Source organism: Benincasa hispida, chromosome 4, assembly GCF_009727055.1.
Source record: "Benincasa hispida cultivar B227 chromosome 4, ASM972705v1, whole genome shotgun sequence".
NCBI lineage: Eukaryota > Viridiplantae > Streptophyta > Magnoliopsida > Cucurbitales > Cucurbitaceae > Benincasa > Benincasa hispida.
Window position 1 is genome coordinate 46888012 of NC_052352.1, and position 14316 is coordinate 46902327.

General features: G+C 33.3%; 2 protein-coding genes across 2 annotated transcripts; both read right to left on the bottom strand.

Annotated features, from left to right (window-relative positions):
* Positions 1–975: 975 nt before the first annotated feature.
* On the bottom strand, positions 976–1747 carry LOC120076029 (probable calcium-binding protein CML44). The gene has a single exon (XM_039029814.1). It carries the CDS (start codon positions 1702–1704, stop codon positions 1192–1194), a length of 513 nt encoding a protein of 170 aa, XP_038885742.1. The 5' UTR covers positions 1705–1747; the 3' UTR covers positions 976–1191.
* A 1517-nt stretch (positions 1748–3264) lies between these two features.
* Positions 3265–13465, bottom strand: LOC120075699 (UDP-sugar pyrophosphorylase). Its single transcript, XM_039029318.1, has 17 exons — positions 13349–13465; positions 13159–13263; positions 12448–12564; positions 11666–11806; positions 11466–11562; positions 10618–10745; positions 10460–10531; positions 9040–9104; positions 8020–8080; positions 7817–7934; positions 6978–7102; positions 6392–6468; positions 5614–5719; positions 5361–5420; positions 4992–5072; positions 4040–4279; positions 3265–3612 (listed from the first exon to the last, which is right to left on the bottom strand). Exons 1-17 carry the CDS (start codon positions 13463–13465, stop codon positions 3478–3480), a joined length of 1845 nt encoding a protein of 614 aa, XP_038885246.1. The 3' UTR covers positions 3265–3477.
* Between the last annotated feature and the right edge of the window lie 851 nt (positions 13466–14316).

The following is a 14316-nucleotide window of genomic DNA, read 5'->3' on the forward strand; positions in this document are numbered from 1 at the left end:
ATAGCAATCTTCACCTCATTATATATTCTTTTCTTTCTCAATGGTAAAAAACTTATATCTTAAAAAACAAGAGGACAAAAAGCATAATTAATAATTAAGACAATTTATTAGAGAATAAAGGACAAAGACTACTCATTAATCTTGGAGGCCCTTTAAATTAATTAACAACAAATCAACAATGAAACTAAATAAAAAAAAAAAAAAAGGCGAAAGAAGACATTACCGATGACAGCGGAGCTAATCAAATGGGCGATGGAACTAGTCGATGATCTCTCTCTCAACAACGGTAGTGAAGGACGATCTCTCTTTCTCAACAATGGCGGCGGCAGACGACCTCTTGGCGGCTAACAAACGGACTCTCGACAGTGAACGGACGAACTCTCTTTCTCAATTTCGCCTAGGATTTGGGATTTGGGGAAGAAGAATGCAGATGATCTACCTTCTGCATGATCTGAGTTTTTATACCAAATCTCCCGACAACCCTTGATAGTCGTCAAAAGATCCGGGAGTTATAACTCTCGATGGGAAACGTCCCACCACCGGGAGATAGTTCCAATCTCTTGACGACTAGTATACGTCGTCGGGAGTTGTTTCTAACTCCTAACAAATCTCTTACGTCGTCTTGAGAGACGACGTCTCCCGACGATGGATCTTCTGATGGCGGTTTTAGGCACCAGGAGTGCCTCTTTTTCTTGTAGTGTTAGTTTTTCTAATGTTTTCAAGACCAAAGAGTTATGACAAAACTTAACTTGAATTTTTGAGAACATTCCAAAACAAATGAATCAAGTAGTTTACAACTTATAAAATTAGCTTTTAAAAATAGAAAATAAAAAGTTTGATAGTTATCAAAGGAGACTTTCAAAATTTTATTACAATTCAATACATTTTCAAATAAAATCATATATATATATATATATATATAGATAAAATAATAATACAAATGGTTAGAGAAAGATGAGAAAAAAAGAAAGTGTGTATATATAAGACCACAATCATTGATCCTAAACAAAAGTTCAAGTTTTCATATTTCTTAAAAGATGATTACATAAACTCCATGACCAAAATTTTTAATCTTGAAGCCACCCACATGCTTCTCAAGTTGGACTTGTAAATAACAGATAAAACTCATATACTTGACAATAATAACAAAGGGGCCTTTTTTTTTTTTTTTTTAACTCTCTAAATGAAGAACTATGTTGTAAGCAACATCATGTTCTTAAACTCCTCAAAATCCAGCTTCCCATCCAAATTGGTGTCATAAGCTCGGATCATGCTTCTACAATAATCGATGTCATTTCTATTAGCGTCCCAAAGCTCGAGCCTCGACAACACATTTTCGAGCTCGTCGCAAGAAATGAAGCCATCGCCATTCATGTCAAATACTTTGAAAGCCATATATACAATCTCCATTTCTTCCTCATGATCATCTTGCAAACAGCCCACACCCCCCTTGCACTCACCTTTGTTTTGCTTCGATATCGACTCATAAAAGAACAAGAACTCATTGAAGTCGAGGCTCGGTTTCTCTAGAAATGATTCCAACTCCTCCATGGTTAATTGGATGCCAATCCTATCGAAGAGCCACTTGAGCTCCTGAAGGCAAATGAGGCCATCGCCGTTCTTGTCTAGCTTGTTGAAGATCCTGTGCAAGTCGTTGAAGCTAATTGAAGACATGGTTTTTTGTTCTTGGCTAATTGAAGACATGTGTGGAATTATTGTTGTCGATGAATTTATGATAAATTAGCCGCCTGCTGCAGCTTTTATAGGTAAAGGTGAGAGGAGAATTTTGAAATTAAATATTGGGAGAAATTTGCTGGAAGTTTCTACTTTCGTTTTCATGATGAGTACCGTACAAGTCTTAATTCTATTGGAAGTCAATAGTCAGCTCTAATATTGTCCGTTGGATCTAAAATTTAATTGAAAAAATAATAGGAATTGAGAAGATTGTTTTCGTTAACATTTTGTAGAAAAATTGGAGATATTTTGATCGGACTTTGACAAATGACAACTTCTAGAACTGACCCCTCTTTGTATTTTCATTGGCCCGATTCCATTCATCTCGGAATGAATCAGATTTGGTCGGATAATAGGACAGATTTAATTGTTTTTTTCTATATTAAATTTCATGGACGGGCAATGAGAAGGAAGGACTGAGTTTTTTAGTTAGTTAGCTCGTTACCACATTTTATACATATCATATTAAAGATGATCATATCTATCATAGTCTTAATATGATATTCACATTTTCATATCATATTAAAGATGATCATGTCTCATGAATATTGTAGTGGAGTGGAGAAAAATGATCACGATACACATGACAATCACAATAGGGTTACAATAGATATGATCATCTCTAATGTGATATGTAAAATACGATAGTGTGCTTTGTTGTAAGTAGAAAGTTAAATTTCATTTGTTGTTTAGGTGAATCTTTAATCATTTAAGGACCTCTGTATAAAAATCTCAAGAAATTGTTCTTAATATTATTTTGCAAATAAAAGCATTTTTTCTAGAATACTTTTGAGAGCGACACAACTAAATGCATCTAAAGAGCAATATTTGGGTACATCCCGATATGTACCTATCTTTATATCAATTTCATCACACAAAAAATATATAATATTTTAAGAAAGATGTTAAATGAATTTCTCATGTGACAAAGTTATGGTTAGACAATTTGATAGGATACACAAAAATGAATATAACGAGATGCTCCTAAATATTATTCCTCTTAATAATATTTTGACATTTGTTAAGAGTTTTGAAAACTATTTTTGGATGTCTAATCAAACATTCTCAAAAAATATCATTCCCAAACTCACTCTAGTTGAGAATCAATTCATAAGTTAGGCACGCAACATATGGTTACCCGTAATTTAGTTGGAGCTGCAACAGCCACAAGCCGTCTTTTCTTTTCCTAATGATCACAAAGAGTTATATACAACATGAAACTAAATCTGTACTAGGTTCAACTAATTCAAAAAGATGAAAGGCCTCATCTTCCAGGAAGTTTCCTAGAGTCAATGAAAAGATATAGTTATTTTTTTTCTATTCTAAGATAGCATTTGGCCAGAAGAATATAATTGTGGTGGAAATTAAGAAGCCGGTTTTGAGAATGAATACAGGCCAAAACTTGGAAAAAGTAATGCTATTTTTGAGGTGGGGTTACAGGCTTACCTCTTTATAGACATGAAGAGTCATGAGTCTAAGTTTCAATTATGTCACGGTATTGGAAGGTATATAAGGTAAAGAGAAGCATCATAGAAATTTCATTCTCCATCTCAAAATATTATTATTGCTCAACCAAATTATTTGAGACCAACTTAACATACATATTTATTATAGAATCAAAAATGTTACAAATTTTCTTTTCCTAAGGTAAGGAAAACAAATTATTTCACAGCAAAAACTGGTCCAACAAACGCCACGAATAAGAACTTCACCTTCAAGGTATTGCAGGCTGAAGTTCAAGTCTCAGTTTCTTTCTTCCTGCTCGATTTTGTTGATTCTGAAGCCCCTAATCCTTATTTCCTCTGGCACTGAAGTATCTTTATAATCAACGGGTTCGAGTGTCCAACCCTTGTTTTGCACTGAACCCTCCACTTTTACCTGCCAAAATGGATACAGGAATAGCTCTGTTTAACTAGTTTTTTGTTTTTGTTAAGATAATAATTGCTAGATGATGTGAAAGGTCAACGTCAATCAACAAACTACAGATTGGAAGACTATTATTTGAAACATTAAAGTCTACACATGCTCATGGAAACTAATATTTATACTTGATGGAATAGAGCAAAGAGTTAAACAGGATGCGGAAATTCTAAGCACATGGAGTTAGAAATAGTGCACCAAAAGAGATAAATACGCTTTCAAGCTTGATGGTGATGACGAAACGAAAAGTCTTTGAAATTGTAGGTGCTAGAGAAAACTTCTATAATTGTGGGCAGATCTTACCATGAAGGGGAAAATGAAAATAACTCAAGTTTGTTCGTAATTACTAGAACTTTGAATTTAATTAAAATTGCTCTCAGCATACCTCAGCATCTTCAGCTGTATTCACAATAAGAGTTCCATCCAAGGAGAGATCTTTTAGATAAACGTTTTTCCCCTTGATAACCATGGTAGAACGCTGAGAAATGGAGCAATTTCCACTAACTCTGCTCTTTATCTCTGAAAAGGTCAAACCCCATTTCGGTTTCCATGTGATGCGAGGCCAGACTTCAACCTCTTGGCCATTGAACACTTGTTCAACTGGATCGGCTACTTGAACTCCTGCCTGGCAAGATGGAAAAGGAGGCTTAAAATTAAGATACCAAGGAGAGAGTTACATGCTTCATCTTTCTTAGAAGCTACCAGCAACTAATGCTTATATGACATCACTGCTAATACTTTTTTCATGCACCATTTGATTTCTTAGAGATAAGAGCCTTTATGTAACATGGAAGACCAATTTTTAGTTACCACAGCTATCATACAGTGAAATAAAATAAATCAAGTACTCTAGCTGAGAACAGATATTTCTGCAGAAAGACAAAGGAATTAACACACTTCACCATAGAAGAGCAGTTCCAGGACACATATTACAAGATTATTCGAGCCAGAAGAACCATCCCATCCAAAACAAAAGATCAATGTATATCAAAAGTTGAGACGAGAGGGAAGAGTTAAAAAAAAAAAAAAAAAACCAACTTGTAAAATAAAGGAACCAACTAGAACTTAAAGAACCTAACGACTGCAGTGCAGAAAAAAATGATTTTTCCAGAAAAAACATAGCAGGGCATTTTCCCTGGGTTTGTTAAATTAAAAGAGTGAACTTTCTCATTTTTCAAAATGGACTTCATATTAGGCTGTAATTATGGCCATCTTCTATAGGACTCTAAAATCTATTGCCTTGGTAATTTAAAAAAACAAAAAAACAAAAAGATTGTACTCTTCATGCAGTTCCTCATTTTCTTTAGAGAGAGAGAGAGAGAGCTGTCAGATGATACCTTTCTGAGAATAAGGCTATTTGCACGGTAGATGGCCATTTCCCCTGAAGTAGCACTGTGATAAGGGTTTCCCTTCGGTACCTACACAAAACAAAATCCACAATTCTGAATGATAAGAAAGCCTACACAAAGATATATAGAATATACATATTCAAAGTTCAAATCAATGAAGAACAATTATATAAAGGTCTTGAAAAAAAGATATAGATATCAAGGATTCATTTTCGGGTTAAAATGTCTTGAGATTGCAAAACCAAGAAGAAAATGGAAGAGGGAAACATGATTAAATGTGTTATAAATTTGTTCCCGATATCCATAAACAATTTGCTAATTGGTGTAATAAATTGGGCTATTGGGTTTCAACTTTACCTTAGCAGCATCTTCGGGGTTATTCTTCACTGGAGCATAAGCAAGCCAGGTATCCATCACCTGAAAAAGTGGAACACAGAAAGCTTAAATACAAAAATGAGTAGGGATTTAGTGAGAAGGATTATTTCATCAATTAAAGAATTAAGAAAAATTCTACCGGACTCAAGGAAGAAATAATTAAAAGAATCAGATAGTCAAGTTGCTCTTTACATTTTCGAAAATCTGCATTACTTCCTAAGAGAAGAAAAATTACCGTAAATCCAATTCTAGCTGATGGAGGTAATGTCTTTGGATAATCTTGCATCATACACTCCAATCGGGTTGAGGACTTGAAAGAAGTCTTGCTAGCATCTTTATATCTGAAATTTTGTTTAAGATGAATTCTTTCAGCTACCATGAGCATGTTAAAAAATATGAAAGTGTTTAATTTTCAATGTATTTACAGGATTCAAAAGCTAAGAAAGTTCTTATTAATTTTTCATAAATGCAGGACATTCTAAAAACAGGAGTTTTTTTTTTTTTTTTTTTTCAAATTGAAAATATATTTTATTCAACACCTTTTAATAAATAGCATTGAACCAAGTAAAGGGGTATTCCTATCAAACTTTGAACCTGGAGGGTCCACTGTCAAAGCAGTTCCAAAGCAACAAAGTTGAATTCTAAGAAAATCTCTTGCACAGATTTTATTATTGGGAGATTCTAAATAAGCTAATATTAAGTAACTATACAGCAAGTTACTTCCGTTACAGAATGGAGATCACAATTTTATGAGGCCAATGAAGAATACACCAAAAGAAATAGAGAGATAAATTGAAAAGGATGGTTAACTTATCCCACTGGGTAAGAATACAGACTATTTCAATGAACTTAACCCGGAATCCTTCTCAAATACGAAAATAAAATAAAATAAAATAAATGAATTTTTCCAATGGGTAATGTCAGAAACAATGGATAAGAAAACAAGGAAGAGTTTCCCACCAAAAGAAATACAAACTATATCATAACTCCAAAAATAGGGGCAAGAAAAATACTTGGGATTGACAAACTCCTTTATAGCACCTCCTGTTTTGCTCAGCTCCTCAATATAGGGACCAAGTTCTAAAATTAGCTGCAAAAAATATTTTAAAGTGCAAATCATGCATAAGACCAAAGCATAGATCAATCCACAATATAATAACAGCACAAAATCACAGAACAATGATTTCTTCACTTTCTAAGTTCTAACCATGTAACCCAGACATATTGAAAGCATTTTGATAGATTGCACTAAGTTTCAAAGCCGTTAATTGAACCTGTACACTTGCTAGATTGTCTGCCAACTAACTAAACTATTTAACGATTCATGGGAGTCCCGCACCATCCTTAATGTGAAAATTCAACTCTCATATATACCATGACATGAACTAGGGCGATGGAAATTAGATAATTATTAACACTAAAATTCAATCGTCCATAATGATGATGTAGCATCCATCTCTGCTTCCATTTTCACAAGTACCAACACTTGCACAGTGGACGCATACCAATACTTACACAGTGGACACATATGAGAAGAAAAAAAACTGTAAGATATTGTACAAGGGAAAAAGAACTGTTGGATATTTGAGAGAAGATTACTTGGTTTATATTTCCTGGAAAAGGAGAGAAGCCGGTTTCATTATTGACATCACCATCAGGAAATCCAGTTGCTCTAAGCAGTGGATCAAGCTGATTATATTCCACATTGATAACCATAGACCTCCCTAACAAAGGAAAAAAATACAGCTTCATATGTTATCCTTTGGAAGTCAGGATCAAGTACTCATGTACCAGCACGTAAATTTCATCAAATAGAACACTTTCAAGAACCCTAAGGGTAAGAATTACATAACAGCTACCACTATCGTATATGTGAAAGATTAAAAATATGTTCATCGCAATGTTTCTATTTTGATAACACCAATTATCTGTTATGAAATGCATGTTTTGTTGTTTTGACGAGTAGAATGAAACAAAATGCAACCAATAATTGGCATTTGACCCTTGCCCACATGGTGACAATGAATTTATACAACAATTCAAGAGGTAAAGAGACAAGAAGGCCGTAAAAGTTGAGATCCCCATGTTTTATTGGCTACCTCACACTTGCACTATTATCAATTTAGAACACTGTTATCCATGGATTGTAAATCCTTTTTGTTAATTTCATACATCGATGAAATTATTTCTTGTCAATGAAAGTTGTTGCTTCTATCAAAATAAATAAATGAAATTATCTCTTATAAAAAAAATGTGGTTATCCACATTAGACAAAGATTAAAGATCCACTAGAAATTAAAGAAAAATATCAACATGGATTCTTATTTGTGCACGTAGGCTGACTATTACACATTTGAATTCTCATAATATGCAGAGGAATAATAGCTTTCTATGTCTAAGCACAGAAAATCAATATTAACAAGGCATGTTGATAATACCATCAGCGTGTGTAAGACGAGTAATTCCACCAATGGCTTCTTTTGCTTTGCGTGGAACAGCAAGAGAATTAACATGGTACTCTCTTGTAGCACTTACACCCAAAGAAGCTGGAATTGCCTGCATAATCCAAGTAAAAGAGAATGAATTATAATAGCTACAAGTTCAAAGATATTCAAAAGACTTGGATGGTCTAAGGCCAAACCTTGAATAGAAGCCCATTTGTATCTTGGAAAAAGAGAACCCATCTTAAACCAGCATTGTGCCTTAGGAAATCATCCAAACAATAAAACAATGCAATACATAAAGAAGGTTAATAGAAGAAATTTATTTTTATAGGAAACGAGATATGTAGTAAAAAAGTCCAAAACAAGGCCACAAAAGAATAACCTAGGGCCTGGGCAGAGGAAACCCCTCCCAAAAACTAATGAATAAGTGCCTTACAATTGCTTACAATGAGAACTTGAAAAGAATCTTGTAATTACAAAAGAGTTTGAAATGATTTGGAACCCACCAAGACACGAAAGGTTTGAGACCAATACAAAAAGAATCAAAAGGCAACAACTTATCTTAAAAAATTCATTGGTTTCCTTCTCTTGAAAGGTGCCAAATTTTAATAAAAGAAAATCCCATCCAACGTGAATCAATCCTAGCAGAAATACTTCAACTGCTAACACAACATAATTCCAGTTACAGACCTTGATGCCTTTAGCTATAAAGCTCAAATTCATCACTCCAAAGTTCTTTTAATAGAATTCTGCAGCCCAAAGTTCAGATTACTCATCTTCTATTCCCTTCATGGCCAAAAGCCTCTATTTAGTAATGTTTTTATTTAAATAGGAAGTGGATGGTGGATTTCTTTTTCGCAGAGAATTTTTAAACTTAGAAGTCATGGCACTACCAGACAGACATTTTATTAACAAAACTAAGAAAGTATTATCCAGAACAAACATCTCAAAATAATCTCATTTGTAAGTTCAAAACTTCACAAACAAATTTTGTTAACGAAACCCTATAAATATTGTTTACTATTATTCCATCCCCTGTCCTACAGTGGTACTATGTGCTAAGGATCAGCAAGCATAACCAATGTGACCAACCAACTTTATAACTAGAAAGATTATAGCTACACATGAAATGACCATCTAATAATACTAAGAACAAGTTCTAGAGGAAAATTGAGCTCAAGGTCATGAGAAGTATAAGTTAAGACCATATGCCTTACCAATTTTTGAGAAGGCCACTAGAGTACAGAAGTGCATGGACATCCCCGTGGCCATGAGGCTTGGTCTATGAAATGAGAAAGGTTTGAGGGTGAACATAGTATATTATATATTGTAAGAAGGCTAAATATATCATTTGCTTCTTGAAGCAGGCCTATCCCTCTTTTTTCAAAACTATTTCAATTAAAACACTACATCCAAAAACATTGTTGAAATTAAATAACAAAATATTAACTTATATGGGATAAGATATGAGATAATCTAAGATACACGAATAAGGATACGACACAACACAACATGACAACATTTTCCAAAAATTTAGAACACAAGCACAACAAAGACGTGTTTATTAAAATATATACTGTTTAAACTGTTTACCATTTTGGTACTAAAACAAAATTCAAAGTCATAAGTGTGTACATTTATATGCTAAAAAATGAGTGATATTTTTCGATCTCACAACTTATTATATTTTTCATATATTATTATGCATCTATTCTAGTATAGATAACAAGCATTCAAAAAGTGTCTTACAATCATTAGCCTCTTTTCATTATTTCAATTGACATTTTGTTTTAAAAAAAACACACACACATTCAACTAGTGTCTAACACATTTATTGTGCTAATAAATTTCCACTACATGTTCACAAAGTGTAGGTGTGTTGGAAACGGACACGGTAGCCAAACTAAAGTACATAGTAGTAGAACATTTTTTTCTAAGTGTGTTTATCCTTTTTATGTTGAATATTTACCTCACTCCTCTATGATATAATTAAAACCTAAATGGTGCTTGTACTAAAAAAATATTATAAGGAAAATTTTTACAGATAGAAAAAATGTCAAACTATTTACAGAAATAGCAAACAAAACACTGATAGACATTGATAGACTTCTATCAGCATCTATCAAATAGTATTAATGATAGACTTCTATCAGCATCTATCAAATAGTATTAATGACAGACTTCTATCAGTTTCTATCACCGGTAGACACTGATAGACTTCTATCAATCTCTATCAAAGAATATTAAATTTTGCTATTTTGTGTAAATAGTTTCCCTTGTTTTCTATTTTTGAAAACACCCCAGATTTTATATATATAAACTAAATGGTACTATCCCAATTAAAAGGTCAAACAATAAAATATTAAAATGTTATCATAAGGCACTTTACATCTCATCTCACCCGATTAAGAAAAGCGAATTCGCTCGATAAAGTAATCATACGGTACTTGAAATATCATGTCGTTCCATTCTTCAACTTCAATGAAAATATTGAGAAGGGGGTTGGTTAAAATTTTAACATTGGGGATAAAATTGGAAAAAATGGCATATACTTCAAGGACTATTTGACATATATTTAGCATAAACCCCCAGACAGAAAAGAGAGAGAAAGGGAAGGAGAGAGAGCGTAAAGCAAACCTGAATCCTATATTTGTTATGTGGATCAACGGCAAGCCTGGCCTCATTATCATCCAAACAAGCAACTTTTTCCTATGATAAAAAGAAGGTAAATCTTTTTAGAATTGTTATTTTAGAACTGAAATAAACTACTATAACAAACCATATAAAACACTCGCCTGTTTTAAAAGTTTAACTTGTGAGGGTTTCATTCCAAAATAAGAATTTGATTCCAACAGTTCTACTGTACGTGTATGAGTATCATCTGATGTCATTATTACAAAAGGAATCTCTGTTTGACATTCACCTACAAAGTTAAAAAGAAAAGATATTGTCACTTCCCATGCACGGAAAAGTGGCAACTGCCCACTTCAGTGAGACAACAAACTTATGGCAAATCTAACCACAGCTGCAATATTCTGAGCTCTGACAAGCTTCCTAAAACCCAATGAACTAAAGAGACTAAACTTGATAGGATATATGGATATCCCTAGACCAGTGTTCAAATAGAAAATATACCCAAGCTTTCAGAAATGTTCAGTTCCAAGTAGCAGGAAGCACCATCCCAGTCAAAATGACAATGTAGTCCTAAAAAATATACTGCTTTATCATACTCTGTTGTCTTTCAAGTGTTCTTTGTTCACGTGATCCTACATATTAACCTCGCAAGCATGTTTCAAATATGACTGTTCATAGACTTCCAATTCTCTCTGGTCTTGTGCTTACAATCCAGAATTACTTGTTCTTCCATCAGTTAAATATAATTGCTCTAATTTAAGGGCCACTTTCCAGTTATATTTGTTAAGCCACAGCATCAAGCTCAATATGGTTGGCCACTGCTCAGAAATGAGGTGGGTTTGAGAACAAGGCTCGATATCATCCTATTCATAGCCTTTCAAACATGTTAACATGTTGCATGCTTAAGTTCCCCAGGGACTGGAGAGTTAAAAATTACTGGTCATAAACAAAAAATTACAAGATAGAACTTTAGGAATACCCAAATGGCCATAGTATTAGCATGACGAACCTGCAAGTCTATTGCTAGTTTCTTGAAGAGCCAAAACGTATTCAATGTAACTCTGTAAGAAACATGTTCCAGTAGTGGTTTCTGCTGGAAGAGCCACCTGAAATATGTATGTAAATCTTGAAACATAGAACAATGGAAAGATATAGAATATGTCACAAATCGTTGGCTATAGAACTTCCACGTGAAGTTAGACGAATCACCTTAATTCCATTATATCCTAGCCGCTCCCCAAGCCCACCAGCAACAAGAACAAATGCAGCCTTTCGGGCTTCTCTTACACCTCTGTCCTCAAAGCTGGCAAAGCTATCATCGCCAAAAGTCAAAACTTCACCAGTTGGAACCTACAAAGTCATCATCCGAGATCAACAGAAACTTTATTTGTTAACTACAGTCCATTACCAAACACATCACTAAAAGGATGGTGAAAATTGAGGATATTTCGCCATAACAGAAAAAATTGAAAAAATAAAAAATAAAAAATTGCTATCGCAGTAACTTAGGATGCTACAGTTCACTTACTTGTAAATAATTACTTTAGTTAAGTAAACTAATTCTATGAATCAGGATTTCGGGATGCTCAATAGATAATTTAAATTCACACCTCAAAATGATCTATGTTCTTAATTTCTTGACACTAGTATCACCACGGTGATTTATCCAAACTGAATAAAATTTTTATAATTATCTGACCTTTGTAGACTTTGATCTTGTTCATTTCATTTTCAGTGAAAGTAGTTTCACATCCCAGAAAAAATTTACAATAGATAGAGGTTTTATTGCTACAGTGCAATTTAATTCTTAACATACATATCTCATCACTTCCAAATAAAATATAAGAAAAATTTCCCGCTAAACCAAAAGCTTCCTCTACTATTTGTTAACGTCCATTGCCCATTTACAGCAGCAAAGAGAGTGCACTGTTCTCCAGTGGTATAATTTTCTTTTCTTTTTCTTTTTCTTTTTTTTTTTTTTTTTTACTTACAGAGGGAGTGAAGCCATCGAATGGGTTCTTTCCTGCTTTGGAATCTGCTAAGAGTCCTCTGGCAGTCTTGATATAGGAGGCCAACCCCCCAGGATAGCTAGAATTAAGCCGAGCAACCTGCAATGAAATATCCAATTAAAGAGCATCCTAGGCACTAGAAAAATCGCTTCAGGATCTTTTCCACCAGAGAAACAGTAGCACAAGAAAATAAAATGAAACAAAAGCAAAACTTAAAACACGGATGAAATTTGTAAAAATTAAACCTTCAAGAAATTAAGGACACTTTTTACTTCAAAAGACAAAAGAATCTCCTTATTTTAGTTCAGTTACTTCCTTTGATATAGCAATAATGATTTATTTCCTTCAATGTAAAGCAAAATAAAATTTCCGTTCAATTTCTATTCACTCTCTCTCTCGCTTCTAATCTCTCTTAAAAATGTATAGTTGAATCGATATAACATTTAATCCTAACCTAAATAGTTCATTTTGATTTACTGATGGCATTGTCCATTAATTCCAAAAAATCAAAAGTGAAGAAACCCACTCATTCCACAACCGTACACCAGGTTCCATAAATAAAGCAATTAATAATAATAATAATAATAATACATTGTAGAGAAAGAAAGAACCAATTGCCCCCTAGAACACGACAACTGAAAAAGAAAAGCGAAAAAAAAAAAATATCAGAAGTCAAAAACAAAAAGGAAAGACCTGGTCGAAGAAAGCCTTCTTTTCATTATCATCAACGCCAGGCTCGGCCCAATGTTCAAAAAGATGACTCTGCCCCATTTCCAACAATATCTTCACCAATTCAATCTGTTCCATTCCATCACCACCAAACAAAATTACACCACAATAACTAAAAAACACCTGATTCACATCAACAAATTAGCACACATACCTGTTCAGGAGATAGAAGGTGGAGATTCTTCCGTAAATTAGGAACAGAGGAAACGAAATCTTCATTGATTCCAAGCTGAGAAAGCTCGAGTGCAGTGGAATCGACAGAGGAAGCCATGTTTTGAGTGCGATCAAATTCAAATCAAGAGAAGGGGGGAGGAAATTGAAGAAGATGAAGAAGAGGTAGGTAGTTGCATAAATAGAAGCGAAATGGAAGGTGAGTTTTGTGGATCTGGAATTTCTCCTCCGGTCGCGGTGAACGGACGCTACGTTGCAGCTGCTAATCGGTCAGTTGTTTTAATGGGTCCCCCTCGTCTTCGAATCCTCGCTGGCAATCTGAAAAAATTAAAAACCTTTTTTTGTTTGTTACTTTACTTTTATTTTATTTTTTTTAATAATATTTTTATTTTTCAGTGACAAAAAGTTAAAACTCGTGAGCGGATATTTTGGAGATGCCCGAATATCTTCTTTTTTTTTTTTTTTTTTTTTTTTTTACTGTTTTTCCATTTTTATATTTTTTTAAAAAATAAATTGTAAAAACCACCCCTTAAGTAAGGTGATATTTACAATTATACCCTTAAATTTTTAATTGTTACAATTGTGGTTCAATTTCTACCATTATTATAAGTTTGAGGTTTCAATTTTAATACATGTATAACTTTGAATGCTCAATTTTTATAATGAAAAGTTTATGAGTATAGTTGCAACTATCACCATACTTCGAGGGTCATTTTTATAATTTTCTATTTTATTATTATTATTATTCCTACACAAAATGTATTAAAATTATATGACATAAATTATAGGGGTTGAATCGATATTTTCATTATATTGTAAAGAAACTTCTAGAATATAAAAAAGATAATAATAAAAAAAAAAAAAGATATGACCAATGTAAATATAATATAAATAATAAACATTTTAACTTGTTTTTAAAGGGTAAATGTTTTAAATGATAAAACTGCTTGA

What these genes read in the sequence shown, in the direction of transcription:
- LOC120076029 (XM_039029814.1), bottom strand. Translation starts at nt 1,704, where the DNA reads ATGTCTTCAATTAGCCAAGAACAAAAAACCATGTCTTCAATTAGCTTC.
- LOC120075699 (XM_039029318.1), bottom strand. Translation starts at nt 13,465, where the DNA reads ATGGCTTCCTCTGTCGATTCCACTGCACTCGAGCTTTCTCAGCTTGGA. An exon ending in TCGATGGCTTCACTCCCTCT is followed by an intron (nt 11,807 to 12,447) that starts GTAAGTAAAAAA and finishes ATGACTTTGTAG; the next exon opens with GTTCCAACTGGTGAAGTTTT. An exon ending in TAGGATATAATGGAATTAAG is followed by an intron (nt 11,563 to 11,665) that starts GTGATTCGTCTA and finishes TACATATTTCAG; the next exon opens with GTGGCTCTTCCAGCAGAAAC.